General features: G+C 41.0%; 1 protein-coding gene across 2 annotated transcripts in view; it reads left to right on the top strand.

Annotated features, from left to right (window-relative positions):
• The window catches only part of LOC142390532 (tumor necrosis factor receptor superfamily member 14-like), a 40,508-nt gene extending 15,689 nt beyond the window's left edge, over nt 1-24,819 (top strand). The window contains exons 1-11 of one of the 2 annotated variants that reach the window (XM_075476020.1): nt 8,999-9,162; nt 16,941-17,025; nt 17,949-18,091; nt 19,243-19,336; nt 21,090-21,215; nt 21,381-21,530; nt 21,637-21,724; nt 21,832-22,019; nt 22,097-22,128; nt 22,237-22,321; nt 22,413-24,819. In XM_075476020.1, coding sequence (XP_075332135.1) covers nt 18,047-18,091; nt 19,243-19,336; nt 21,090-21,215; nt 21,381-21,530; nt 21,637-21,724; nt 21,832-22,019; nt 22,097-22,128; nt 22,237-22,321; nt 22,413-22,429 — 825 coding nt within the window. In that variant the 5' untranslated portion in view covers nt 8,999-9,162; nt 16,941-17,025; nt 17,949-18,046 and the 3' untranslated portion in view covers nt 22,430-24,819. Of the gene's footprint in view, nt 1-8,998; nt 9,163-16,940; nt 17,026-17,948; nt 18,092-19,242; nt 19,337-21,089; nt 21,216-21,380; nt 21,531-21,636; nt 21,725-21,831; nt 22,020-22,096; nt 22,129-22,236; nt 22,322-22,412 lie in introns of those variants that run through there. The other variant, XM_075476019.1, reaches the window with a different exon arrangement.
• Nucleotides 24,820-25,490: the final 671 nt, after the last annotated feature.

Below are 25,490 nucleotides of genomic sequence, written 5' to 3'. Positions count from 1 at the left end.
TAAATAAATGTCATAATTTGTGGATTTCGTAGTATTAGCAACGAGGCTGCTAGGCTTGCTAAATCGGTAAGCATTAGGCTACTGAAGAAAGCTAGTCTTTTTAGCTACGTTATATTATCATCTTTCTTCTCGGCTATAACCTTTGTTTACGGCCACTGGCCCTAACCTGACAAGCTAGCTGTCAAATCACCGGAAGTTTTCACCGGAAGTACTGGCGCACACACAAAAGCTCTCTCCAGACATATCTTTCTTTCATTCCGCCCAGATGAAATTTAATGCCACTCTTCGAAAATCGGCGAAATTTAAGACATTTTATCTGCCGGTGAACCCAAGTGTCCATTGTCCTGATAAAGATCTAGCCTATACCAGCTGTTGTGAGGCTTCACTTTGACAGCATTCTCAGTTGTTTAAGGTAAAATAAATTGAGGCAATTGTCACAAAAACAAATAGCATCCGTTTTACACTGCCAAATGAAATATTGGCTACACAACGAGCCCCTCGTCAGCCCTCATCATCAGTAAATTTCTGTCGGTATGTCGGAATGGCAGCATGTAACCGGAGCACTCTGCTAAGCGCTCTCTCTCTCTTTTTTTTTTTTTTTTTAAACAATGTTATTTACACCAGCGTATGTGGATTGATCGTGCCCTGTCCTCTGCTACCTCGTCGGGCTTTACTGGCGTACGGTTCTGCACGGCGCAGTATGCTAACGCTTGCAGGTCGGCTTTCCTGCCTGTTGTTTTCAGTCCTCTGAATCTTAAAAAAGTTTTCAATTCTGGCACACACCAGAACTGGATTTCATCCAAGGAAGGACCATCACAGTCGTCATCCATTACGGTACGAAATCTTCACTTAACTTATATTTTCACGCAACAAAACAGAGTGAGCAAAGGAATAGCATGCGCGTTTAAATGTATCCCGGGGCAACGCTGTTTTGTTTATCTCTCAAAATGGCGAATATTACCCATAATGCATTTCGCGCCGGTAATTGCGAACTCACTTATTGGATATCTTTCTGGAGAAAACCTGGTCTGATGAGGAGAGACGGCATCCATCCCACTTTGGAAGCAGCGGCTCTCATTTCTAGAAATATGGACAAATTTATTTGTCACCCTAAAACATGACAACCCAGGGCTCAGAGCAGGATGCAGTTGTAGTCTGACACATTTCTCTGCAGCATCCCACCTGCTGCTACCCCTTCAATCAATTAACACAAAAGGAGCAAATCCTCTTGTGCAAAAAAAAAAATAAAAAACAAAAACCTTTAAAAAACTGAATAATGAAGCTTTCATGAGACACTTCTGAAGAGGACAGTCAGACTGTCTTTTAATGGGCTTCTGAGTGTAAATCTGAGAAATCAGACACTGATACTGAGGAGAACTGTATTTCTACTGCTCCTATGATACTTTCCTGGATCACCGACAAGTCTTTATAATAATGCTATGACTCCTCTTCACACAACTTAAACTCTTAATGTAATTAAACTATTTATATTTACCATAATTAAGTCATTTTAAGATCTAATCATGAAATATGGCATATTGTGTTCGTTAAACACATCAAATCACATGTTTTGGCTGCAGACTTCTATCAAAAAGCCAAATGATACTCAGATAAATCTGGAAAAAAAACATTCTAAATTTGACATAGTTCATCAAACTTTTTAAATCACAAAAGATTTCAGCAAAACTACAGAAAGAAGTTAAGAAAACTGCAGCTTTAGTGGAAAATGTGAGAGGATGGTCAAAAACTGCCCCAAAAGGTTAGAAAAGAGGAAGAATAGGGCCCAAAAGTATGTTTCACACACAAATAAAAGGATAAAACTCCATTTTATTTGGCGGTTAACGGTTAACGGTCGTTAGCGTTAGCATTAGCGGGGCGTGCTAACTGTGAATAGCAGCCAGGTTATTTGAACGTTTTACTCTCTGCTGCATGTTCTGACTGCCCGTGTCCAGGAGCAGGAATCAAACCAATGACACAGAGCACTTTGAAAACATTTCTGCTAACGTCTGACCGCTAAATTCATTATTTGTCTGGACTCACCTGCTTGTAGCTTTCTGTTGCTATGTTCACAGAAATGTAGAATGGCGAGATGTCTCGTCCGCGTTGCTGGGCAACGGAGTCGAACGTCCGCAGATGGCCGCCATCTTACCACAGGCAGCTCTCTCGCCGACTACATTGTGTTGATGGTGAAACATTCAAGACATAACTTGCTTAATTCTCAAACGTTTATGTTATTATAAACATCAAAGTAGTAAGCTAATTATCACACTACAGACGAAGCCCATATTTATTTCTGAAAATGTGTTATCGATGAATTATATTAGAGACAAAGCCCCGCCCCTGCTGTTGGGCATTCCAGCCCTGTGTCGTTTCTGGTCTCTACCTTTCCGACGGAAGCGAGCCCCCCATCGCGGCAAATATTTTTAAATTAAATGATATTAAATTATTATATTATATGGGTGATTCTTTTTTTGCGGCAACATTTTAGGTTTGTAAAGTTGGGGGAGGAAATGCTAGTGGAATATATTTTTTCATATTGTTTTTTAATATTGACATGTTTAACTATAAGAAATGCATAAAAGTCAAGCTCAGGGATGAATATAGTAATAATTACAGGTAGTTTTATTAAATGTTGTTGCTGAAAGTGTTCCACCCTGTTAGGGACATTAACCTATAAATTGCATATAGTTCAATATGTTAATATTGATGAATAAGAACATTTTCATAGTAATAATTTGTCCCTTATGATCCCATAATAGGATTTAGTTTTAATCTATAAAAAGTTATTTGATAATAAAACAGTATATGGGTGTATCCTATATGAAATTACTTTTTTGAACATACCTTTTACTGATATCACTGAACAAATTGTCATCTCTTCAAACCTACATATATAGGTGCATTTAATATTCCTAACCTTCCAATGTAGCACAAACATATAAACAAGATTTAGTGATTATGTCAAAATATTTTAAAAAAACATTTAACTTAACAGGGTGGAATGTGGAATCAGTGTTTCAGTAGGCCTATTTAAAATAATACAACACCACCTATTTCACACAATACTTATTTTTTATTTAGTTATGTAATCCTTAAAAGATGTGAATAAAAGTTTGAGGAACAAACATTTAAAAGTTATCAATGAAAAACACAAATCATCACATATTTCATTTCATCTGCGGTATGGCACACGTTTCAATTTAGCCATTATAACAATAATAAAAACAACAACATTTAGCTATTATAGCCTAACAATAATAATAACACAAATCACATATACTGTATCATCACATATCATCATACATATCATTTCATTCACATATCAGTTAATCATTATGGTTCATTACATTTGCTCTTCAATGAGTTTCCATGTGGCTGTATTAAGCTGCAAGTATCTTGCATGAGCTGTTGGTTCGGCTGTTGGCTCGATGAGGCAGAGCACCTGGCTTTCATCGTACCAGCTTATATCTCGCCTTGGGCTTGGCCAGTAAAATTTGTTGATCCTTTTTTGTGTAGACAGTCCACCTCCACATTTCCATCTTCTACCCGAGTTATGACTCCAGGGTAGAAGTCGTGGTCGTATTCGACCACAACCCACCTTCCGACATGGTCGGCGCCGAATACCTCTGGCCGAGAGGCTCTCGTCGTCTCTTGCCCTTGAGCTTCCTCCTCTTCCTCCTCTTCCTCCTCTTGCAAGACTGCCTCTTTCAGGGCATAGCAGGGGCAGTCGATCACCCCCTGCTGTCTTCTACAGAAACAAGAGACATCTCTGTAGAGGATCTTGCTTCTCTGTTTGCTGAGGACCTGGTGTATGCGCATGGTCCCTTTGATGGCTGTCAATGGGGGTAGCTATTTAAAAGACAACAGAAAGATGGCAAATGAATGAGAGTGCATATCAATACAAGTCTGAAACGCCATTAGAGGTGGGTGTGGCACAAGTCTGGGGTAAAATAAAACTCTTACCTGTAACATTTCATGCACTTTGGCCTCCACATTCTCCTCCCTTGTAAAAAACAGCTGCACAGCCGATTCCCGCTCCTTCAGTTTTGTGTAGAGCATTTCAGCAGATGGTGTGTCAGTGCCCATGCAAACAAGCCTGTCTGCTGAACGTTTGAAGGTGCCCCCAACACCGTCTGGAGCCCCTTTGTCGTGATTGGCCTCAAAAAAACTCCAGGTCACCTCTTGAAACCCATTTTTGAATGGTTCCCTGGATAGAAGAAAAAAGTTCCCCTTCTGCCGATACTGTGTCGCTGGGCCATCACTGAAAAAGTGCAGGCAGCTGACTTCGGGGAACTTTGTCTTGATCATATCCAGCACTGGGTGGAGGTGTGCCCATATTGCCGGCGGGTCATGCCGTCTGCTGGGTGAGATTGAGCAGAACGGAAGGGGAGGATTCTGTGCTGTATAAAGCACGCCTGTGTGGAGGGTGGCCTGCTGGTGGGACCCCCCAAAATGCACAGACTGCACCTCATCACTGTATTGGCACACATAATTTTCACTAAAGTCTATGTGCAGCAGGCACTTGTGGCTCAGCAGATTCTCCCTCAGCTCCCTGTATGCCCTGTATTGCCAGCGGATGTTAAAAAGGTGGCATCTGAATTTCACCATCCTGTCTTGGAATTCCGTTACAGCCTCATCCTCTGTTGTGGTACGCTCTTTCTTCACTGTTATGATGGATTTCTTTTCTTCTGATGAAATGCATTCCGTTGCCCATTGTTGGAATTTCAGTATAATATATATATTATATCATACATATGTTATTCCATCACACATAATACTGAGTCATTATGTTATATTATATATTATGGTATTTATATTAGACTATTTAAATATTTTGAGATATGCATACTTTACTGCTATAGAAATATAGAAAGCTGCAGCTGTTTTGATGTTTGTTCACCATTGTCTTTTTTGTAATGTTGGTTTGTCAAATTACTGTTCAAGGTGGTTTCTCAATGCACACATTTGAAACGCAACTATAAAAAACAGACTGACTGCCAGTGTCTCACTATTTGATTTGTAGGCTATTTCTCTTAATGATGGTCCATACGTAGTAGCTAAAGAAGCACCATTTCGATAGTTTAGATTTGTGCACGAGCTGTGGGAGTACAAGAAAAGTGAGCGTCTATCAGCGATTATCATAGACATATGCACATGTGTCTACTATGGAGGTTATAGCCTAATTAGCGAGATTCAAAGATTCAAACATTGAGATAAATCTTTTGGGGGGTACTCCATGTAGAAAATATCCAGTGAAAATGCCTTGTTGTTTTGAGAGGTCAGAGGAGAATGGGCAGACTGGTTCTGGTGATAGGAAGGCAACAGCAACTCCAATAAGCGCTCGTTCCAACCAAGGAAGGCAGAAGGAGCTGCGCTGCTGCAGCAGGAGACCCAACAAGCCCTCCAACTCAAACGACCACATAGGTCGTTTGAACAAGCAGCGTATTACGACTGCCTGTTACGTTTCAAAGTTAAGCGACCTCTAGCGGTTGAGTAAATAGTATATTAATTTTCGCGGGAGGAATTTCATTCAGAGCATTTCTTGATTACTATAAAACATAAGCAAATAAAATTAAATTTACAAACTTGTTGGACTTACCAATGCTACGACGTTCAATCAAGAAAGCCCACTGATATCTCCGTCTTTGAGGTTTACTTCCTGGAGGTGTGTTTTCATGGAGTGCATACCTGGGGGCAGCATGAACAGACTTTTTTTTTAAACTTTATTAACAATCATATACATAATAATATTGTTTAGCCAGGGGAAGAAAAAAAAATATATATAAAAGTATAAATGTGACATCCCCGGCCACTTCCTCCAGCTCTTCTGGGGGGACCCCGAGGCGTTCCCAGGCCAGCCGAGAAACATAGTCTCTCCAACCCTAACCAGATGCCTGAGCCACCTCATCTGACTCCTCTCGATGCGGAGGAGCAGCGGTTCTACTCCGAGCCCCTCCCGGATGACCGAGCTTCTCACCCTATCTCTAAGGGAGAGCCCAGACACCCTGCGGAGGAAACTCATTTTGGCCGCTTGTATTCACGATCTTATTTTCTCGGTCACTACCTACAGCTTGTGACCATAGGTGAGGGTAGGAACATAGACTGACCGGTAAATCGAGAGCTTCGCCTTCTGGCTCAGCTCCTTCTTCACCACGACGGGCCGGTGCAGAGCCCGCATCACTGCAGACGCCGCACCGATCCGTCTGTCAACCTACTGCTCCATTCGTCCCTCACTCGTGAACAAGACCCCGAGATACTTTAACTCCTCCATCATTACAAACACTGTCAGTGAATCCAGAAGGAGAAGAAAAGGAGAATTTGAAGTTGATGGTTTGATTTATCCCTGACAGGAAGACAGAAGGATGTTCTGTGACTTGGTGACGACTGAAGGTCCGTTTATGGTTCGACTGTCCCCGTCAGGACTGATCTGTACTTAGTCCCTGACTCTGTTTCCTGCTGTTAGGTTTAAAACTCTCGTTTCTACCAAAAGAGAGTGAGGACAAAGAAGTACCTGGGTGTTCACCTAAAGAACAAGTTGGGCTGGACAGATAACACTGCACTGACTCTTTTTACAAGAAGGGTCAGTGTGGTTTCTACCTGCTGAGGAGGCTCTCATCTTATGGTGTGCAGGCCACTGCTGAGGACCTTCTACAACACTGGTGGCATCTGTGGTGTCCTACGCTGGGGAGGGGGGGGCTCTGAGCGGGATAAGAACAGACCCCATGACTCTAAAGAGGTGGTGGGGGAGAGGAGGGCTCTGGTCAAACTGTCTGCCATAATGAATAACACCTCCCACCCTCTGCATCAGACTCTGAGAGCCTTCAGCAGCAGACTGTCACACCCCAAGTGAAAGAAGGATTATCAGACTGTATAATGCTGCACTGCAACCATACATGCATGCAATAATCTGCTAAAATGTCATATTGAAATGTCATCGTTTGTATATATTTAAAAAAACATTTGTTATTGTATTTATAACAAGAGTATAACACGAGAGCTCCCTTTTCTATTTATTATGACAAAACGTTCCTCTGGGAAACACTGCCACCTAGTGGACAATATAAGGATGTGCTGGTGTTTGGTTATTAGTCTGTGGTTTCCACTGTTGCAGAGTTATTATGATTTATAGTAATTCTTATTCATCTAATGGGACGTCAGGGGACATTTTATGCAGATTTGTTGGAGGAAAACACAAGATTATTGCTCAGAGGTTCGTATCTGTCCATTTCTGGCTCTGGAGCTGTTTACGTCTTATGTTTCTGCTGCAGATACGATGAGCCTTCGCAGTGCACATCCGCTGCTTCCAGAGATGTACAGTAACGAAGTAGAACTACTTCACTACTCTACTTAAGTACTAAAATGCTGTATCTGTACTCTACTGGAGTATTATTTTTTTTCTCCTACTTCCACTTTTACTTCAGTACATATTTTCAATGAGTTTAGTACTTTTACTCCGATACATTTTTTATGTGCTGCATCGTTACTCGTTATTATAAACGCACACACACACATACAAACGTACACTCATTCATGCACAAACACACCCACACGCATACAAACACACAAACATACATATAAAAACACACAGAGAGACACACAAGCGTGCACACAGTTTAAGAAGGGGAAATGTTGTAGAGAAAAAAAAGCACAAGCAGGGAAGAGAGGGGAGGGATGCTTTAAATGGAGAGGGGACATGCTTGATCTGTTTGTTCACAAAGAGTTAAGCCCAGTGTTTTCAGGTGTTCTAATCACTTTTTGTTTTTACATGACATTTGTATTTGTATGTGGCCTACTGGCCTTGAGATTTTTTTAACAAGTTGAAAGAAAATGACAAGGATGAAAAGAAAATGTGTGAAGTGATGGGAGATGCTTTAAAGGGGGAAGGGACAAATACATATTCTTTTGTTCAAAAGAGTTAAGCTCAATGTTTTACACCCAAACATTTTGAATGATATAAACACTTTGATTTTCAAACTTTCGACTGATTTCTTTAATAACTACATTACACAATACTTTTACTTTTACTTTCAGTACTTGAGTAGTAATTTAAAAAAATAAACTACTTGCAATACTTAAGTACAAAATATGTTTAATACTTTAGTACTTCCACTTAAGTACGGTGCTTAAAGAGCACTTCTACTCAAATCACTTTTTTGATTCAGTACTTGTACTTCTACTCAAGTCTGAGTCGCTAGTACTTTATACATGAATGCTGCTTGCTTCTCTCTTCTTGTTCCCAGCCGGTTTAGGCAGAAAGCCACCCTCCCAGACTTTGCTTCTGGTAAGGAATGTTCTTGTAAAGATAAGGGAGGATTGTCTTTTCCCCTCCCCGCTGCTCCCAAGGAATGGTTTGCTCTTTTCCTCCTACGTAATAGGCCCTCAGATGGCTTTCTGGTTTCTCTGCAGCGTCCCCGTCACTGAGGGGAAAACATTGAGACACTTTATGTTTATCCTTGTAGAAACGGTCTTACTGGTGGACACTGATGCTGGTTAGTCACAGAATGTTTGCTTTGCTGCATAAGGTGTGATCTGCTCATTCTGGGAAGCTTCCTGTTATAGAACTGACCTTTGTGCCATTCTGTGTTGTACTTTGGTAGAATAAAGAAACTTGGACTAAGACCCGGCCGATTGATTTATTACACATAACTCCAAGACTTTTACACAACAAAGTTTGTGCTTTTGTTCTATTATTTCAAAGCCCACTGATATCTCGTCTTTGAGGTTTACTTCCTGGAGGTGTGTTTTCATGGAGTGCATACCTGAGGGCAGCATGAACAAACTCAGACTGAGCTGAACTCAATTACACGAGTTTGTTTTATATTTATTATGTAAATATTATATTTGACCTTCTTAAAAGTGGAATTTTCTGACCAAATGTAAAATTCTATCAGAAGAAACTTGTGCGTGGATACCGTAATACTGAGTGTATGCGCGCACAACACGGAAAGTAGGAGGTTAACTGACGAGGGCGGGTTTAATAGCTGTCAGTGACATTAGAGGAGCAGGTCTGGACTTGCTTCGTTCGTTGGCTTGATCGCTGTCAGCTACATAAAAGGAGCTTATGAAACGAAAATATTTTTTTTTTCAGGACTATTCCTCACAGAGGGTTACGTTTCCAACTGAGCATGTGACTCAGTAAAGTTCTGTTGTACACCGGCCACGGTAAGAGCTCTGCATCACTCTGTGTGTTTAAGGCTTATTAAACAGTCTGCTTCTTTTTAAAATTAGTTTAAAAAAATGTATTCGTCAAATGCATGTTGTATGAACAGAGTAACCTGTTCCAGAATGAACTTTCTCATTTATTTAGTATATTAAACAGTGTGAGGGCTGAGTGAGGTTGTTTTGTCCTTGGCTAAATGTGTGAGAGTGGCAGACTGGAAGGTTACTTTGTGTTTATATCTACTGACAAACCTGTGGTCATGAATACTCTTTAAAACTTCTGTTTTATTTTCTGTTTAAGGGGTTTTCAACAGTTAGGAAGTAAGAATATAGAAGTGAAATGTGGGTTAATATTTATAGATGCAGAAATGGCACAAAGAAGCTGACTTGTCTCTGATATTTTGCTGACGTGGCACATTCATGCTGACTTGTCATATGTGCAGGTTTTCTGAGGTCTTGATCCTCCATAGTTTGGTAGATTTGATCCTCCCAGTTTGGCTTGACTGGAGCATTTTTCCATAAATGTTCCACAGATATGAAGCTTCCATTACAGACGCCTGTTCTTGCCTTTCAACGCTTTCATTTTCAGTGAGGTGAGCCAGTTTGTACAGTTGGAACATATCTTGGTGTGTTTTCAGTAAATTAAAACTGTGTTTGGACTGGAGGATTATCAAAACAAACCATGCGGGGCTGAAAAAGTGATGGATAGACGTGGTGTTCAACAGCCGGAAACACACAACAGGCTGATAAGTGAGAGCAGCAGAGGTCAGATAAGAGTTCACAGCAACACAGGAAAGCTGGCTGCAGTAAAGCGTTTATACATAACAGGGTTAGCTAAAGCTAAAGCTAAAGCTAACCTGAGCTAAAATGCCCATTCTGAGTCACTCCACCACTCAGACCCTTTTCCACTCTGCAGGCCTCACAGCGTGCAGTCGGGGCCCTTTGGCATCAGAGGTGAACGCATTGGGACGACTTTAGAGTCAGTCAGTCTGAGTATTTCTTATTATCCAGTGTTCAAGGTCAAGTTCATGTCATTCCAGAGCACAATGTTTTCTGCTGCTCTGATAGCAGTTTAGTTTCTTTTGGTCAGCAAGATAACAGGAAATGAAAAAAGGAAAGAAATGAACCACTCCAAACTGGTTTCATACGCATGATAAGACCTGTGACTTTCAGTCACACTTCCTCCAGCAGTTTTTTAAGTTATATGAACACTCGAGTCCAGTGTGACATTTAATCATGTGCCAGATCAGCTGCTGGTTGTGAAGGAACAACAGTATTTCAAAAGGTTGTATTTTAAACCAAAATAGTGGTTAAACCTAGCCTGGGAATTCCCATGCTGCTTTGCGCGTAATTTCATTCTCACTGCAAAGGCAGCCTGGAAACCACCGCCCTTATTTTTGCGGACACAACGTTACGCAACGTTATATGCCTTCTACCCTCATATTAACGCCATCGTCTTCTCATACACAGTAAAGCGTCTTCTTCTTCCTCGTCGAATTTCAGTCGCTCTACATACGTCATCTGGTATAAGTGATACAATTGGCTATGAATCGCGCGCAAAGCAGCATGGGAAGAACCAGACGCCATTTGATAGACATTCGTAGCGCCCGATAAACGGCTCTGGGCATTCGTAAACCACGCCTCAAATACGAGAAAATGCACACCTAGTTCCCAGACCACCATCTCATCGAGATGTGGACGCGTCAGCCAGGCTAGGTTAAACCTGCACTAACATTCTCACTGCACAATAATTGCTGCATACAGAATTAATGACCATAATATTAATAGAACATGTGCCTATAACTGTCCCTCTTATTTGGTGTGTAAACACCAGAACTGCAGTATGTAAAAACGTTACTTTTAGTTTATTTCTATTCTGTCTTCGGCCTCTTCGGGACTTCTGCTCGTTTTCATTCGAACATTTTACATCTCAGCTCCACTCATTCTAATCTATTAGGAAAGCTGTTTTGTTTGGGAGGTAATTACGCTTTAACTGAATGTTCTCAGTTGACATAATTCAGCAGTCAGTTGGAGATTAAACACACACTGGGTCTACATGATGAGATTTATTGGATTATAGCTATAGTTGGGTTATGCTCCTTATCTGAGCAAGGGTAATTCTCCTTGGATATGTGGCGGTGAATGAATGGGATCAGAGGCACAAAGCGTGTCATACCGGTATGATAGGTGGCGCTGTACCCATTCCAGCTGTTGCTAATAGAGCCACTTCCTGTTGACCTCTTTTCAGATTAAGGTGTCTCCATGAACTTAATAACTCAGTCTTATTGTAATTTAGCCCTTAATCAGATGCAGTGCTGTGTAACCCCACTGAGTGAAAGGTCACTGAATATTGTCTTTTCTCATGATTTAATTTAACTTTTGAAATGCCAAAGTTTTATAAATATCTAATTGTGATCCGCTGACTGACTTTTAAAATCATTAAAGTTATTGATTTTGCTGTTTGTGAAACATCGATTATTTTACTTTAGATGTTGTTACCATGTTAAACATCAACCTTCAGAGCTGGACAGCATTTAAATGCTGTTTCGGTCTGAAACAAAGCTTAACATAAGTTACCATGGTGATCCAGCAGGTTAAACTGGCTGCCAGCTCAACTGACAAAGCTTTGCATCTCGTTTCACATTTCATCCCTCTGGTCAGGGGCGTGGTTAGGGTTTAATGTTCCACTCTATGTGCAATCTGTGGGTTAATGTTCCACTCTATGTGTTCCACTCTATGTGCAATCTGTGGGTGAGTTCATGTGGCACAACATTGAAATAGTTTGGGGGTGAAGGTTTTAACTTGGAGCCGTACATGCAGGTAGTCAGAACTTCAACAAGGAGGTGAAGCGATTCAATATGGACGTTGTGACAATACAATTCTGTATATATTCTGCACATATGGCATTGACAAGAAAAATTGACTTGAAACGTCTGCATTTCGTCACTACTTCTGCTAAATGACCGCAGCTGTGTTTGTGGTTATCTTGTGTTCATCAAAGCCAAAGGTGACAAAGGTGACTTCACATGATTCAGAATCAACTCCCAGGATGACTGTTTGAGAGTGAAAGTGTTTGCAATGGAAATACGGGGTTTAGTAAAGAAGTATTAACTAAATTAGTAACTTGTTGACGCTCACAAAAATGAACACAAAGGCTAAATGAAACACATGCTGAACAATTTATTCAGTTTTTATTTTTAGGGCTTTTAGTTATCATGACTGCGCTGTGACTGCCTTCACACGGATAAAGCACCCAGAATATTGACTTCAAGTTGATTTTAACTAGGGCTGGGCGAGTTAACTTGTTATTATCGCGTTAACGCATTGATTATTTAACGCCGATAATTATTTTATTGCGCATTAACAGTTTTATTTATTTATTTATTTTAAAAATAATAATTTTTTGGGGGGCTTTTGTGCCTTTAATGGATAGGAAAGTTCAGAGAGACAGGAAGCAGGGGGCAGAGAGAGGGGGAACGACACGCAGCACAGGGCCGTCCGATGCGGGACTATAGCCTCTGTACATGGGGCGCCTGCTCAACCCACTACACCACGGACCACCCCTGTTTTATAGGCTTTTATTTTGTAAAAGTCTGTTGCTCACAGGCTTTTATTTTGTAAAAGTCTGTTGCTGTCTGCTGTGGAACCGGAAAAGAAAGTAATCGGCGGATCCACCAAACATGGAGAAGGGTACGGAACTTTTACTCGGCCATTTTCATGTTAAAGTTCTTCCAGACGGCGGAGTCGACAGAACCAAAGTCATCTGTAAACACTGCCAAGTTGAATTGTCTTCTCAGCGTAGTAGTTCCAGGCTAAAATATCACTTAAAGGCAAAACACACAACTGATAGCAGCAAGTCATTCAAGGAAACAGACAGTGGAGCGAGGCTTCTACATAAAAACTACAGAAAGATGCTGATGTTAAAAGTGTGTTTGCACAACAAATGTTATGGCACTTTCATTCATATGGCAGCACATTTAAAATAAAGCTAAATGCTAAAAGCTATACGCTACTTTTGGATTCATTTTTGGATTTTGCGTACAAATGCAATTAATTAGATTAAAACTTTTAATCGTTGCCCAGTCCTAATTTTAACTTAAATACTCTTCATGATTTGACTATATTCCAGATTGGGTTAGTTCATGTATTGCTGTTCTTAATTGTTTAGAATCTCCTTTTACAGGAAGAGGATCCAAACTTAAGTCTAAAGTAAAAGCAAATGCAGGGAGTGGTGTGTCAGCACATGAAGCACATATTTTTAAATGTACATTTATGCCCTTATTTGTGTTTATTGTAGCCCTTTTCATGTGATATTGCATTCATAAATGTGTATTGACCTCATTACGTGTCTTTTAAATCACTTTATTGTGTTTTTGTCTCGTCTCCAACTCTAAGTTGAGATTTCTCGATTCTCCAAAAAGGGTTTTGTCTGCAAATAAAGAGGATGTTGATGTTACCAGAATCTTCCTGGTTTCTCTCTAACATCCTAATTTAAAATGTCATACCACATTTTCCTGCTTCCCCTCCCAACTCAGCTGATACTGAGAGTGTTGAGATTGAAACAAGCTGTTTACAAGGACTCTCACGGCATCATTAGCTGCTGCTTCCAAATCAAACTATCTGGAGTCCATCGTTCTACAGAGAGAAAGATTATTCACAAGTGGAAAACATTCAGGACAGCTGTCAATCTTCCCAGGAGTGGACGTCCCAGCAAGGTCACCCCAAGGTCAGAAACCCAAGAGCTACATCTCAGACTCTGCAGGCCTCAGTCAGCATGTTAAAGGTTAAAGGTCCTGACAGCACAGTTAGAAACAGACTGAACAGGTTTGGCTTGTGTGGAAGGGCTGCAGGAGAAAGCCTCTTCTCTCTAAAAAGAACATGGCAGCACAGCTTAGGTTTGCAAAGCTGCATCTGAACAAACCACAAGACTTCTGGAACAATGTCCTTTGGACAGACCAGAGCAAAGTGGAGATGTTTGCTCATAATGCACAGCAGCACGTTTGGAGGAAACCAAACACAGCATATCAGCACAAACACCTCACACCAGCTGTCAAGCACGGTGGTGGAGGGCTGATGATCTGGGCTGGTTCTGCAGCCACAGGACCTGGGCACCTCGCAGCCATTGAGTCCACCATGAACTCCTCTGGATACCAAAGTGTTCCAGAGTCAGATGTGAGGCCGTCTGTTCGACAGCTGAAGCTGGGCTGAAACTGGCTCATCAGCAGGACAAAGATCCCAAACACAGCAGCAGATCTACAGCAGAATGTGTGAAGAAGAGAAGAATCAAGGTGTTGCAACGGTCCAGTCAGAGTCCAGAGCTCAGCCTGCCTGAGATGCTGTGGTCAATGGTAGCATGAATGTTGATACTCTCCACCTGCGCTCCTACTTTCTCCAGAGAGATTTTTGTGTACAACATGAGGTCATGAATCTAGTGTAAAAGCACAACATCCTGAAATATTTGCAGATGTATTAGTTAGCGACAAACCTATGATTGCCTTGCTGTAGTGATCCTAAATATGAGAAATGGCTCATCTTACCAAAGTCTCCCCTTCTGCTCGCCGGGTGAGCCAAAAGTTATTATAGTTATTATTAGTTATTAAAAGGACTATTTTAGAGATGTTTACAAGATTTCTGGCTATGCAAAAAATAATAAGTGATAGCAGTGAAGCAGTTAGTGATATAAAACTGTTATTTAATATTAGGCTCCCTCTTCAAACTGAATAAGTCTGAAAGTGAAAGTATGGACCTGGAATTCCCCACCACAGAATGCCAGACCTGCTGTTCCTGATAATTAAAGTCACAGATCAGTAAATTTAATCCTCTTCTCCCTTTTGTATAATGGCTAATCTCTTACTTTCTGTTTCAATAAGTGTTTCAGAATCACCAAATGTTTGTAGTTTGTAAACAGACTTTTCTTTAACAAAAAGATAAAGAATCATATGATGCTTAGTATCAGCTGATCCTGAATAACACTGAGCTTACTTGACAAACAAGTTTGTCGACTGCGCTCAAAGTCCTTCGCTTTTTTCACACACAGTGACAGTAAATATATCAGAATTAAAAATATAAATTCCTTTTTGGCGCTCAAGTCGTGATAAGCCTACTAATATACTCACTAAAAATAAAGCAATATTTTTATTATTATTATCTTAAGCAGCTCCAATCCACTGTACCGCAGGGCAATGAGATAATACAGATGATCTCGGAGAAAAACAAGCTTCTCCCAAGCGGCCTGCTTTGTCCGAATTCCCCTCAAAACTTTTTGGCAGCATAGAGCGATCTTTTTCCACTATTATAAGAATCTATGGAAGTTTTTCTGTGCCATCAGAGTTTGAATACGAATTTCTGATATTGAATTTTTACAGCATCAAAATCAGACTTTGAATTTGAAAAACCAACAGTGTAAAAAAATAAAATAAATAATCTATTTCTAAAAACAAAAATCAGTGTAAAAAAATTCAACATCTAATTGAATTTTTTTTCCACTTAATTTTTTTTAGATGTTGAATTTTTTTACACTGATTTTTGTTTTTAGAAATAGATTATTTATTTAATTTTTTTACACTGTTGGTTTTTCAAATTCAAAGTCTGATTTTGATGCTGTAAAAATTCAATATCAGAAATTCGTATTCAAACTCTGATGGCACAGAAAAACTTCCATAAGAATCACCATTGGCTTGAGTATTCAGTTAGAAAGTACGCAGTTTTTCCTGCTTTGCATGTCCCCATTTCCAAACTGATAGCACAGAGGACGCCTTCAGAAAGGGCACGAGTGACCGGAAAAGACTGAGTAACAAACTAGAAAAACATGCAAAATCACAGGCCCACCTGAACTGCGTGAGTAAATGAGATAACTTCAAAGCCTGAGTATCCGACTGCGGTCGCGCTCTCTACACTTGAAAATCGAGTGCCCGTCTACATCGCGTCGTACGGTAAAGCGTGTGCGCGGGTTTATGGTGCATTCATGTGCAACCCCGTAAACTCATAAATCTATATCGAAGTTGCTTTTTCTTATTATTTTCATTTGTTGGAATACATACATCTGTCATTACTTTGTTGTTTTACTACATTCTTTTTAATGATTAAAACAAAATTATTGAAGCACATTCAGAAAACTCATTTCTGCATACTCAGATTTAAAAACTCAAAGGCGGGGTAGGGGATCTTTTTCTGGAGCATTTTTTTTACATATTGCTTGAAATACTCTTCACACCCCCTTTTGCAACCAATGAATTAAAAGTTTTGACACAAATATGAAAAGTTTTAGTGGCCTCTAGAACGTACAATCCAGGAAAAAATCCAATCATACTGAACGGAGTGTTAACGATGATTGGATTCAAACTGCAATCTGCTCCTCCCTCCCCCTGAATAAAGGGTTGGGACTTTTTACCTGTGTATTTTCAAAATGCAGCTTCGCTAGACTCAAATTCCAGGATCTCCTACCCTACCTTTTAATTTAGAACCAAATCAAAATGATTCTTGTTCTACATGTCCTCAGCTATCTCTGTGGTGATTTTCAAGTTATTTCACTGCATCATTTTCTAATAATCTGATGCTGAAACCATACTTAATGCATGATGTATATGGTCAAATTATATCAAGAGGAAACGCGCTCAAACGTGAATCCTGAATGCAAAACAGAAAGTATAAGGTTTTACCGTATGAAACTGTGAGCGGGCTTGATCGCTGTCAGTTACACAAGAGAAGCAGAGCTGGACTTGCTTCGTTCTCAGATGAAACGGAAAGAAAATTAATAAAATGTCCACATTTTTTTTTTTCAGAACTGTTCCTCACAGAAGCTGACATTTCCGACGACACTTTAACTGAGCGTGAGACGCAGTAAAGTTTTGTTGTACACCATCCACGGTAAGAGTTCTGCATCACTCTGTGTTTTTAAGGCTTATTAAACAGTCTGTTCTGAATCAGCAACAGTTCGGTCATCAGCTCGATGTTATGAAGCCAGTAAAAATGATTTAATGTTCCAGCAGCAACACAAAACTGCGACGCAGGAAGAGTTTTAACCCAGCGTTTTAGAGAAGAAAGAACTGCAGCTGTGGTTGAAATGTTTCCGTGTTCAGACGAACTAAAGATGTGGGAGAATACAGCAGTCTGATGTTTCAGTTTATAGCTGCAGAGCAGATACATTTAAACGGGAAATGTACAGAGAAGGTCTCTGCTTTGCGAGGGAATATACTGAATGTTGTTTGATAAAAGAGTTCAGACGGTTGTTCTACAGGAAATCTATTTAGGGCGGGGTTAGAGTTTTGTAAGAGAGAGCTATTTGTCTTTGAAAACAAGTTCAGGCTGTTCATACATAATTATATGACGGGAAAAAGTCAACTAAATATGTCATGTGACCTTTTCATCATGTTGAAACACACAGGCATAAACAACCTGAGTAAACAGAGCGTTTTTATGTTATATTTTTATGTTTAGATTTCTGTCCAGAGGTTAAACCAGTATTTAGAAATGTGCTATAATAATGTTAGTTCTTCTAATCTAATCTTTAAATCAAGCTGAGCTCTGAAAACTTAGTTTCAGTTACATAAAGAGCAGAACAGACTGTGGCAGGACAGAAACAGATAAAGTTATACTCATGTGGACTTTGAGCTGAACTATGAGCTGTATAAGCTTCATGGCAGATAGATTTTCTCTTTCTCTAAAGCAAAGTGAAACGAACAACGTTTGCAGCTCAAGTTTCAGGCTGTTAACCAGTAACCCACAGTAACCAGTAACCAGAGTCCCTGTGGGTTCATGCAGCTTATGTGTGATCTCTTTTTTCTTTGCAGATTGCCGCCGGTGGATTTTGTCATTCCGACTAATTTCATCCCAAATCTCAGTGAGATGGTGTTACCAGCTGAAGGAAACTTTAAACCTGCATCATAAAATGATTTTAAGAGGAAAAGCTTTGGCAGCAGCTGCATCTGTGCTGGTAACGTTCCCTGTTACAGAAAGTAGACAGCAGACACTCTGATATGTCACAGCAGGAAGTGTGGAGGTGTTCTGATAATGAATGCATTTAACTTTGGGAAGGTTCCACTTCTTAGCATGCTGGTTCACTTTCATAGGTACTTTTTTTATACATGCTTACTGGTGCATTGAGTTATCCATAATGTCATTAATCCAACAAAATTCAGTGAAAATTAGAGATTAAAGCTGCTGCTAAGTCTTCAAAAGGGCCCTGTAGTGGCTATTCGTCCTCAGTGTCAATAATCAAAAACTCAAAAATATCAAAACCATAATAAACTAAATCAAATCAAACGGCCACTGAGACACCAAGGGAGGGAATTTACGCAGGATAAATGAGTCCATTGTCTATGAGTCCAGGTTTATTGTTCCAAACGAACAAAGAACAATGGGCCTTCACCGCCTCTCTTGCCCTGATTTAAAAAAACAAAAAAAAATTCATTAGCCCTCCCAGGTACCCTGTGCCTTCAAAATAAAAGCATAGTTAAATACCCAAATGAACTCAAACAATACTAAATAACATAAACAACTAAAAAGGTGTATTCCCCAAACTAAACCCCCAAAAGATAACTAAATAATAAGTGAGCCAAATATTACAAAATAACAAATGGCTCCGACAGGCCTCAATCCAATGTGAAAGTGGGCGTATGGAGGTGTTGGTGGGTTTATTTTAACGAGCGGTTTCAGGAAGTAACACCATGTGCATGTCGGGGGTTGTATGATCTTTTTATTCTTTTTTTTTTTATGTACTTGTTAACTACCTCCATCTTTACTCGTGTTATCGTCACGGAAACCAGCACCTCTGACTCACGATGTAAAATCTAATTTTCTCAGTTTGATTTCATCCCATAAATGGCAAATAAAATTAAATCAAATGAATAGAAATGAATCGTGTGGGAGGAGTTGGCTTTAACTGAGACCTTAGAAGAAGTGAAAAGAACCTCTGAAATACTTCAAATGAAATAACAATACTGACTGACCTTAAAGAAAGGATGAGGGAACATATCTGGTGTCTTCTTGTCTTTATTTCTCCATCATTGCTTTAAAACAGAATAAAAATGGTGTCAGTAAAAGAAAACTTCAGTCATAATGAAAAACTGTTCTTCCTCCTCACAGATGGTTGTGCTGAGAGCGTTCTCTGTCCATGCTGTCACATGTCATCCATCAGAGTATAAAATTGAAGGCGAATGCTGTCCCATGTGTCCTCCTGGTGAGAGACTAACTCGTCATCTCTTTGGTTTTTACTCGTGTTTTGCTCCTGTTTTCTTTCAGCTTAAGTACTCAGTACTTATCCTGCTCAACTTATCGGCTGCATTTGACACAGTCAACCACGGCATCCTTTAGTCCATGATCTCCAGCGTGGGCATCACAGGATGAGCTCACTCCTGGTTTGAATCATACCTCACAGGTCGGTCATTCAAAGTATCCTGGCTTGGTCACACTTCTGCAGCTCAACACCTCGCCACAGGGGTACCCCAAGGTTCAGTACTGGGACCTCTTCCTTTTGCCTTATACAACATCGCTGGGCTTCTCATACCGCTGCTATGCTGACGATACCCAGCTCTATCTGTCGTTCCCACCTGACGACCACACGGTCTCAGCACGAATCTCAGACCGTCTCTCTGACATATCGAAATGGCCCATCACCTCCAACTAAACCTCTCTAAAACTGAACTGCTCGTCTTCCCAGCCAAACCAACCACACACCACGGCATCTGCATCCAAACTGAATCTCTATTTCTTGCTCCATCAAAGGTAGCTAGAAACTTGGGTTTCATGATTGATGACTAAAGCCTGATTTATAGTCGTCCGGGAAAGGCCACGGAGACGCTCTCCGTCACTTGCGTGCGTCGGCCAACATTCCTATCTATCTATCCGTCGAGGCGACTGAGGCAATGGTTGTGATTGGTCGGCTAACAACATAATTTCCGGAATCACTTTTCCGGTTTAGCCCCTTCCTCTCAGAACAACAACACCGCCATTTTCTGAAAGAGTTTACTGTGTGGCTGGTCAACATTTGGTCAAAGTTATTTGCATTTCAACATCAACAAGCTCCAACAACAGTCTTTCTCTCTCGGTCGCCATCGTACTAAGTGAGGAGTGGAACGGAGCCGGAAGGTGAACAATCAATCAACGACTTTCACCATAGACGTAAGAGATTGGGACGCCTGCTGATCGGGAGGTGAACTGCCTTGCGTATCCGATATCCTGACGGAGAACTTCGAAAGGTTTAATAGCCTCTGCGTGACCACGGAGTCGGATTGGCAGATAGCGACGGAGAAGCATACCGAGGCCTTTACTGACCTTTAAAGATCATGTTGGCTTCGTTGCTCAATCTTGCCGCTTTGCATTGTTAAACAAGATCAGGCCGAGAGTCCAGAGTCCTTAATGGAACGGCTCCCATCTACCTGAATGCTCTCTCAAAGGCTGACGTCACGACTCGGTCACTCCGGTCGTTTAAAGGATTGTCGTCTAAGCGCCTACACCACGCTGAAGACCATCCAGACTCTGTTCATGTGTCGTTCCACGATGGTGGAATGACCTGCCGAGCGCTACCAGAACAGGGGCATCCCTGAATATCTTCAAGAAACTGTTGAAGACCCAGCTCTGCAGAGAGCATCTCCTTCCCTGTACTTCCCTCTATGCCTGCTCTCTATCTCTACCTTGTCACCCCATCAGCTTCCATCTATGTAGCTTATTGTTAGCTTTGATGCTAGCTGCATTGTTAAATCCTCATTTGTAAGTTGCTTTGGATAAGAGAGTCTGTTAAATAGAATAGAAAAATACTTTATTCAAATTAGTCAAGTAGCTAAAAGAAAATTACATATTTACAATGATTGTATATTAGACAAAAATAATAATAATAAATGACTAAATAAATAAATAGAATGCATAAACATAATATTACATATTTTATTTCAGTAATAAGATTGCTCAGATTAAAATCTTTTGCTTTCCAACAGGAAGTCGAGTCAAAACCGACTGCACAGAGTACAGAAGTACGTCGTGTCTTCCCTGCACAGATGGAACATATATGGACAAACCGAATGGACTGAAGAACTGTGTTCCATGCACTACTTGTGATTCAGGTAAATGTACAGGCAGTCCTATGTCCATGTCAACATTTCTGTGAGTTTTACTTAAGAACTTATAACCCAGATAAGCTGCTGCATCGGACTAAAACCATGTTTAATATCAGATAACATAAAGTTTTGTGTCTGTATCATAACCTGTGCTTGTGTTCACGGGTTCAGGGCTGAAGGTAAAGCAGAGCTGTGCACCAACATCAGATACAGTTTGTGGAACAATGGAGGGATTCTTCTGTGTTGACCCTACAAAAAGTGGCTGTGCAGAAGCTCAGAAACACAAGAGTTGTGACCCGGGACAATACATCAGCAGCAGAGGTGTGTTTTCTAACGTTCACATTAAAGGTCACATGAGTTCAGGATCAGAGCTGAGTTTTAAACAGTGTGCTGAACTGTTTTCCACATATGATCTGTGATTGTTCAGGAACAGCCTCCACAGACTCTGAGTGCTCTGCCTGCAGCAGTGGAACATTTTCAGATGGAACATTAACATCTTGTCAGCCACACACTCAGTAAGTAGTTCCTCATCACAGGCGTGAACACCTTTAATCTCCTGGAACAGCAGGGAATCGGTTGCATCTGAACATCATCTTTAAATAACATCCCTCTGTCATTCCAGATGTGAATCAGAAAACCTTCAGCTGATAAAAGCAGGAACTTCTTCAGCTGATGCAGAATGTGGAGAAAATAGTTCCAACGGGACAGCAGTTGCTGTCGCTGTTTCAGTTGTTTTAGTATTATCAATAATAGTAACAGCCCTGGGTGTATATGTACTTTACCACAACAAGAAGATGTGTTTCAACAGAGGTGAGGACAATAGATTTCTGTTCATTTATTCTTTCAGTCCAGTCATGACAGTGTGTAAGATGTTTTGTGTTTTACAGACAAACAAGCGAGTCCACAAACTCCATCAGAGGTTTGTTTGTTTCTCACTTTCCTTCAACTTTGACTTGAACAGTCTTTTATTACCACAATTTGTTAATCAAATGAATTCATTTAAGCTTTTTTTTTTTTAACCAAAAAGGACAAACCATTAAAAATATTGAGAGTGACTCCAGAAGGAGAAGAAGAAAAGGAGAATTTGAGGCCAGCAGTAGCAGCAGCAGAAGGTGAGACAGAATATGTTTAATGACTGATGTCTAAATGATGGGATGTCTCAGTAAATCTCCAAAAAATAAGTAAATTTATTTCCCTCCACAGTATTACACCATATTTAATTGAGACCAACAATATAGTCCGTTTTGGGGACCTCAGAATCGGGTCCCTGCTCTTTGCGGATGATGTGGTTCTGTTGGCGTCGTCGGGCCGTGACCTTCAGCTCTCACTGGAGCGGTTCGCAGCCGAGTGTGAAGCGGCTGGGATGAGAATCAGCACCTCCAAATCCGAGACCATGGTCCTCAGCCGGAAAAAGGTGGAACGCCGTCTCCGGGTCGGGAATGAGATCCCCAAGTGGAGGAGTTCAAGTATCGATGGGTTTTGTTCACGAGTGAGGGACGAATGGAGATCTGGGTTTCTCTGCTCAAGCTGCTGCCCCCGACCCCCGGAGAAGCAGCAGATAATGGATGGATGGATGGAGTATATGTTCACTGCAGAGTAAATGTGCTTTAGAATCCAGTTATGTTGCAGTTGGATGCTGGCACATTGTCTTTGCAGAGTCCTGAATAAATCGTCAATAAGCAGATTCTCCAGCTCCACCACAGTCAGGACCATCATCTCACAGTGATCTCACTGTTCAGACTAAAATCTGCACGGCTTGTTCATCTCTTCAAATTTAGAGTAGATGTGTATCATAAAGAGAGACATGTGACTGCTGAAGAAGCTAATCGATGACTTAATGTAACTTTAGAGCTGCTCCAGGTTTTGGACTGAAAGCCATTCAGCACAAAGTTGTTAAAATGTTTTGTATAAAATGTATTTATGGTGAAAAACACAAGGGTTCGTAAGAAAAGTACAAAGGTTGAAGAATCTCATGATTGGTCACATTTTTATGGGCTGAGCGTGATGTTGCTGTCATAGATGTTTGCATGTGGTTTATTCCTCATGTTCAGTTTCTGACACCTCCCTCCCTAACATGTTTATGTTTATGCATTTAGCAGACGCTTTTATCCAAAACGACTTACAATTGAAAAAAATATATAACATTACAGCTAGCATCAAAGCTAACAATAAGCTACATAGAAGGGAGCTGATGGGGTGACAGTGTAATAGAGAGCAGGCATAGAGGGAAGTACAGGGAAGGAGATGCTCTCTGCAGAGCTGGGTCTTCAACAGTTTGTTGAAGATATTCAGGGACACCCCCGTTCTGGTAGCGCTCGGCAGGTCATTCCACCATCGTGGAACGACACATGAACAGAGTCTGGATGGTCTTCAGTGTGGTGTAGGCGCTGTTGGACGACCGGAGTGACCGAGTCGTGACGTCAGTCTTTGTGAGAGCATTCAGGTAGATGGGAGCCGTTCCATTAAGCACTCTGTAGGCTAACAGGAGTTCTTCAGGAGAACCCACACTCAGCATGCTCCTCTATCCATCAATGGAGTTGCTGTGAAGAGGGTAAGGCCTCTTCAGCCTGCTGCCGTCTGGACAGAGACTCCGGAGCCTCACAGTGAGGACAAGCAGACTGAGGGACTCTTTTGTCCTTCAGGCTGTACAGAATCTGAACTCACTTCCTGCTCTACCCCCCCTCGGTCTTCCTGATCACCCCAAACCCCCCTCCCACACTGGGTCTTTTAAGAACTGGCATGCACTATAATACCCCTATTAGGACCCACCACATTCTCCATCCATTCAAGACTTAATTTTAGCATAGTTATGCATTGACCACTTTAGCCAGCCTTAAGCTATTTACAAATTTCTTGCACCTTAATCCACAAAATTTTATACTGGTATTATTGCAATATTGTGTAACCGTTATAACCTCCATATACTATATACTACCTCCTTATTCCTCCGAGTGCACATGGGAGGAACGCACTGTCCATATTGTCTTAAGTGTTTGGTGTCCACATTGTCTTAGGTATGTCTTTTCTTATTTTAGTGCCTTATTTTTGATATTTTATTTAATTTATTTAGCTTAGATGTTCTTAGTGTTTGTATAAATGTTTCTTTATGTATGTATAAATGTCTCTTTTTAGCTAAAGCCTTGGTAGGAGAGTAACGTAATTTCAATCCTTGTATGTCCTGTACATATGCAGAATTGACAATAAACTACTTGAATACATCAGTGACTTGAATTAGATGCGGGCGGCTAAGGGTAGCCAGTGGAGCTCAATGAGCAGAGGGGTGACGCTCTTTTAGGCCGATCGAAGACCAGACGCGCCACCACGTTCTGGAGCATCTGCACAGGCTGGGAGACCAGTTAGGAGGGAGATGAGCACAGCCTGCACCAGGACCTGGAGGGCGTGTTGGGTTAGCTACGGCCTGATCTTTCTTATGTTTAACAATGCAAAGCGGCATGATCGATGACATCATTTTGCCCTTTGGCTGAATGTAATAAATGAATGTAAAATATAATTTATTTCTATATGACATAAGGGATTTGTCGGTATCTCTTCTAGAGAACTGTTGGGCTTTAAATTTAAAACACTGAATAAAGTATATATATTTTTTAAACTAATCTGGATCTGAGTTTGTGCAAACAACCACTGACCAGGATGCATTTCAGTTCACTTTATGACCGGGGCACGGTTGGATTTATTGCACCCACTGATGCCTGGAACAGCCTGGAAGTCGACCTACACCTGGAAGCTTTTGGTGTTCCTGTGCTCGGTGGCAGCTGAAGGTCTCTTCGTGGTTCGACTGTCAGGGACTGATCTGTGCTCGTGCATTTACCTGGTGGGACAACGAGGAAAAGTCTAAAAGATTCCATCTGTGGGGCCAGATCTATTTATTGAAAATTGTATAAACCTCCATCCATCCATCCATCATCTTCCGCTTGTCCGGGGATCGGGTCGCGGGGGCAGCAGCCTGAGCAGACCTGTATAAACAGATTGTATAAACCTATTAAGCTTAAAGCAGGCTTCACATAGAGATCTGAGATGTTTATTTATATGGCAGATGCTTTTATACAAAGCTACTCACACTGGTAGAGTAAGGGGGTCTTGCCTCAGGACTCCAACCGGAGGTAATACCTTTCATGCAGGGGATGTGAACCCAGGTCATATGAAAGGGGGCAATCTTACCACTACACGAGCCACTATCAAAGATATATGTGGGTGGGACATGGGTTGGCCTGACTGGCTCTATTGCTGGCAGAGTCTAGCTGGGCTGCACAGTTTCTGCTG

The sequence above is a fragment of the Odontesthes bonariensis genome, chromosome 10 (assembly GCF_027942865.1).
Source record: "Odontesthes bonariensis isolate fOdoBon6 chromosome 10, fOdoBon6.hap1, whole genome shotgun sequence".
Lineage (NCBI taxonomy): Eukaryota > Metazoa > Chordata > Actinopteri > Atheriniformes > Atherinopsidae > Odontesthes > Odontesthes bonariensis.
This window is presented reverse-complemented; position numbering and strand designations above follow the sequence as displayed.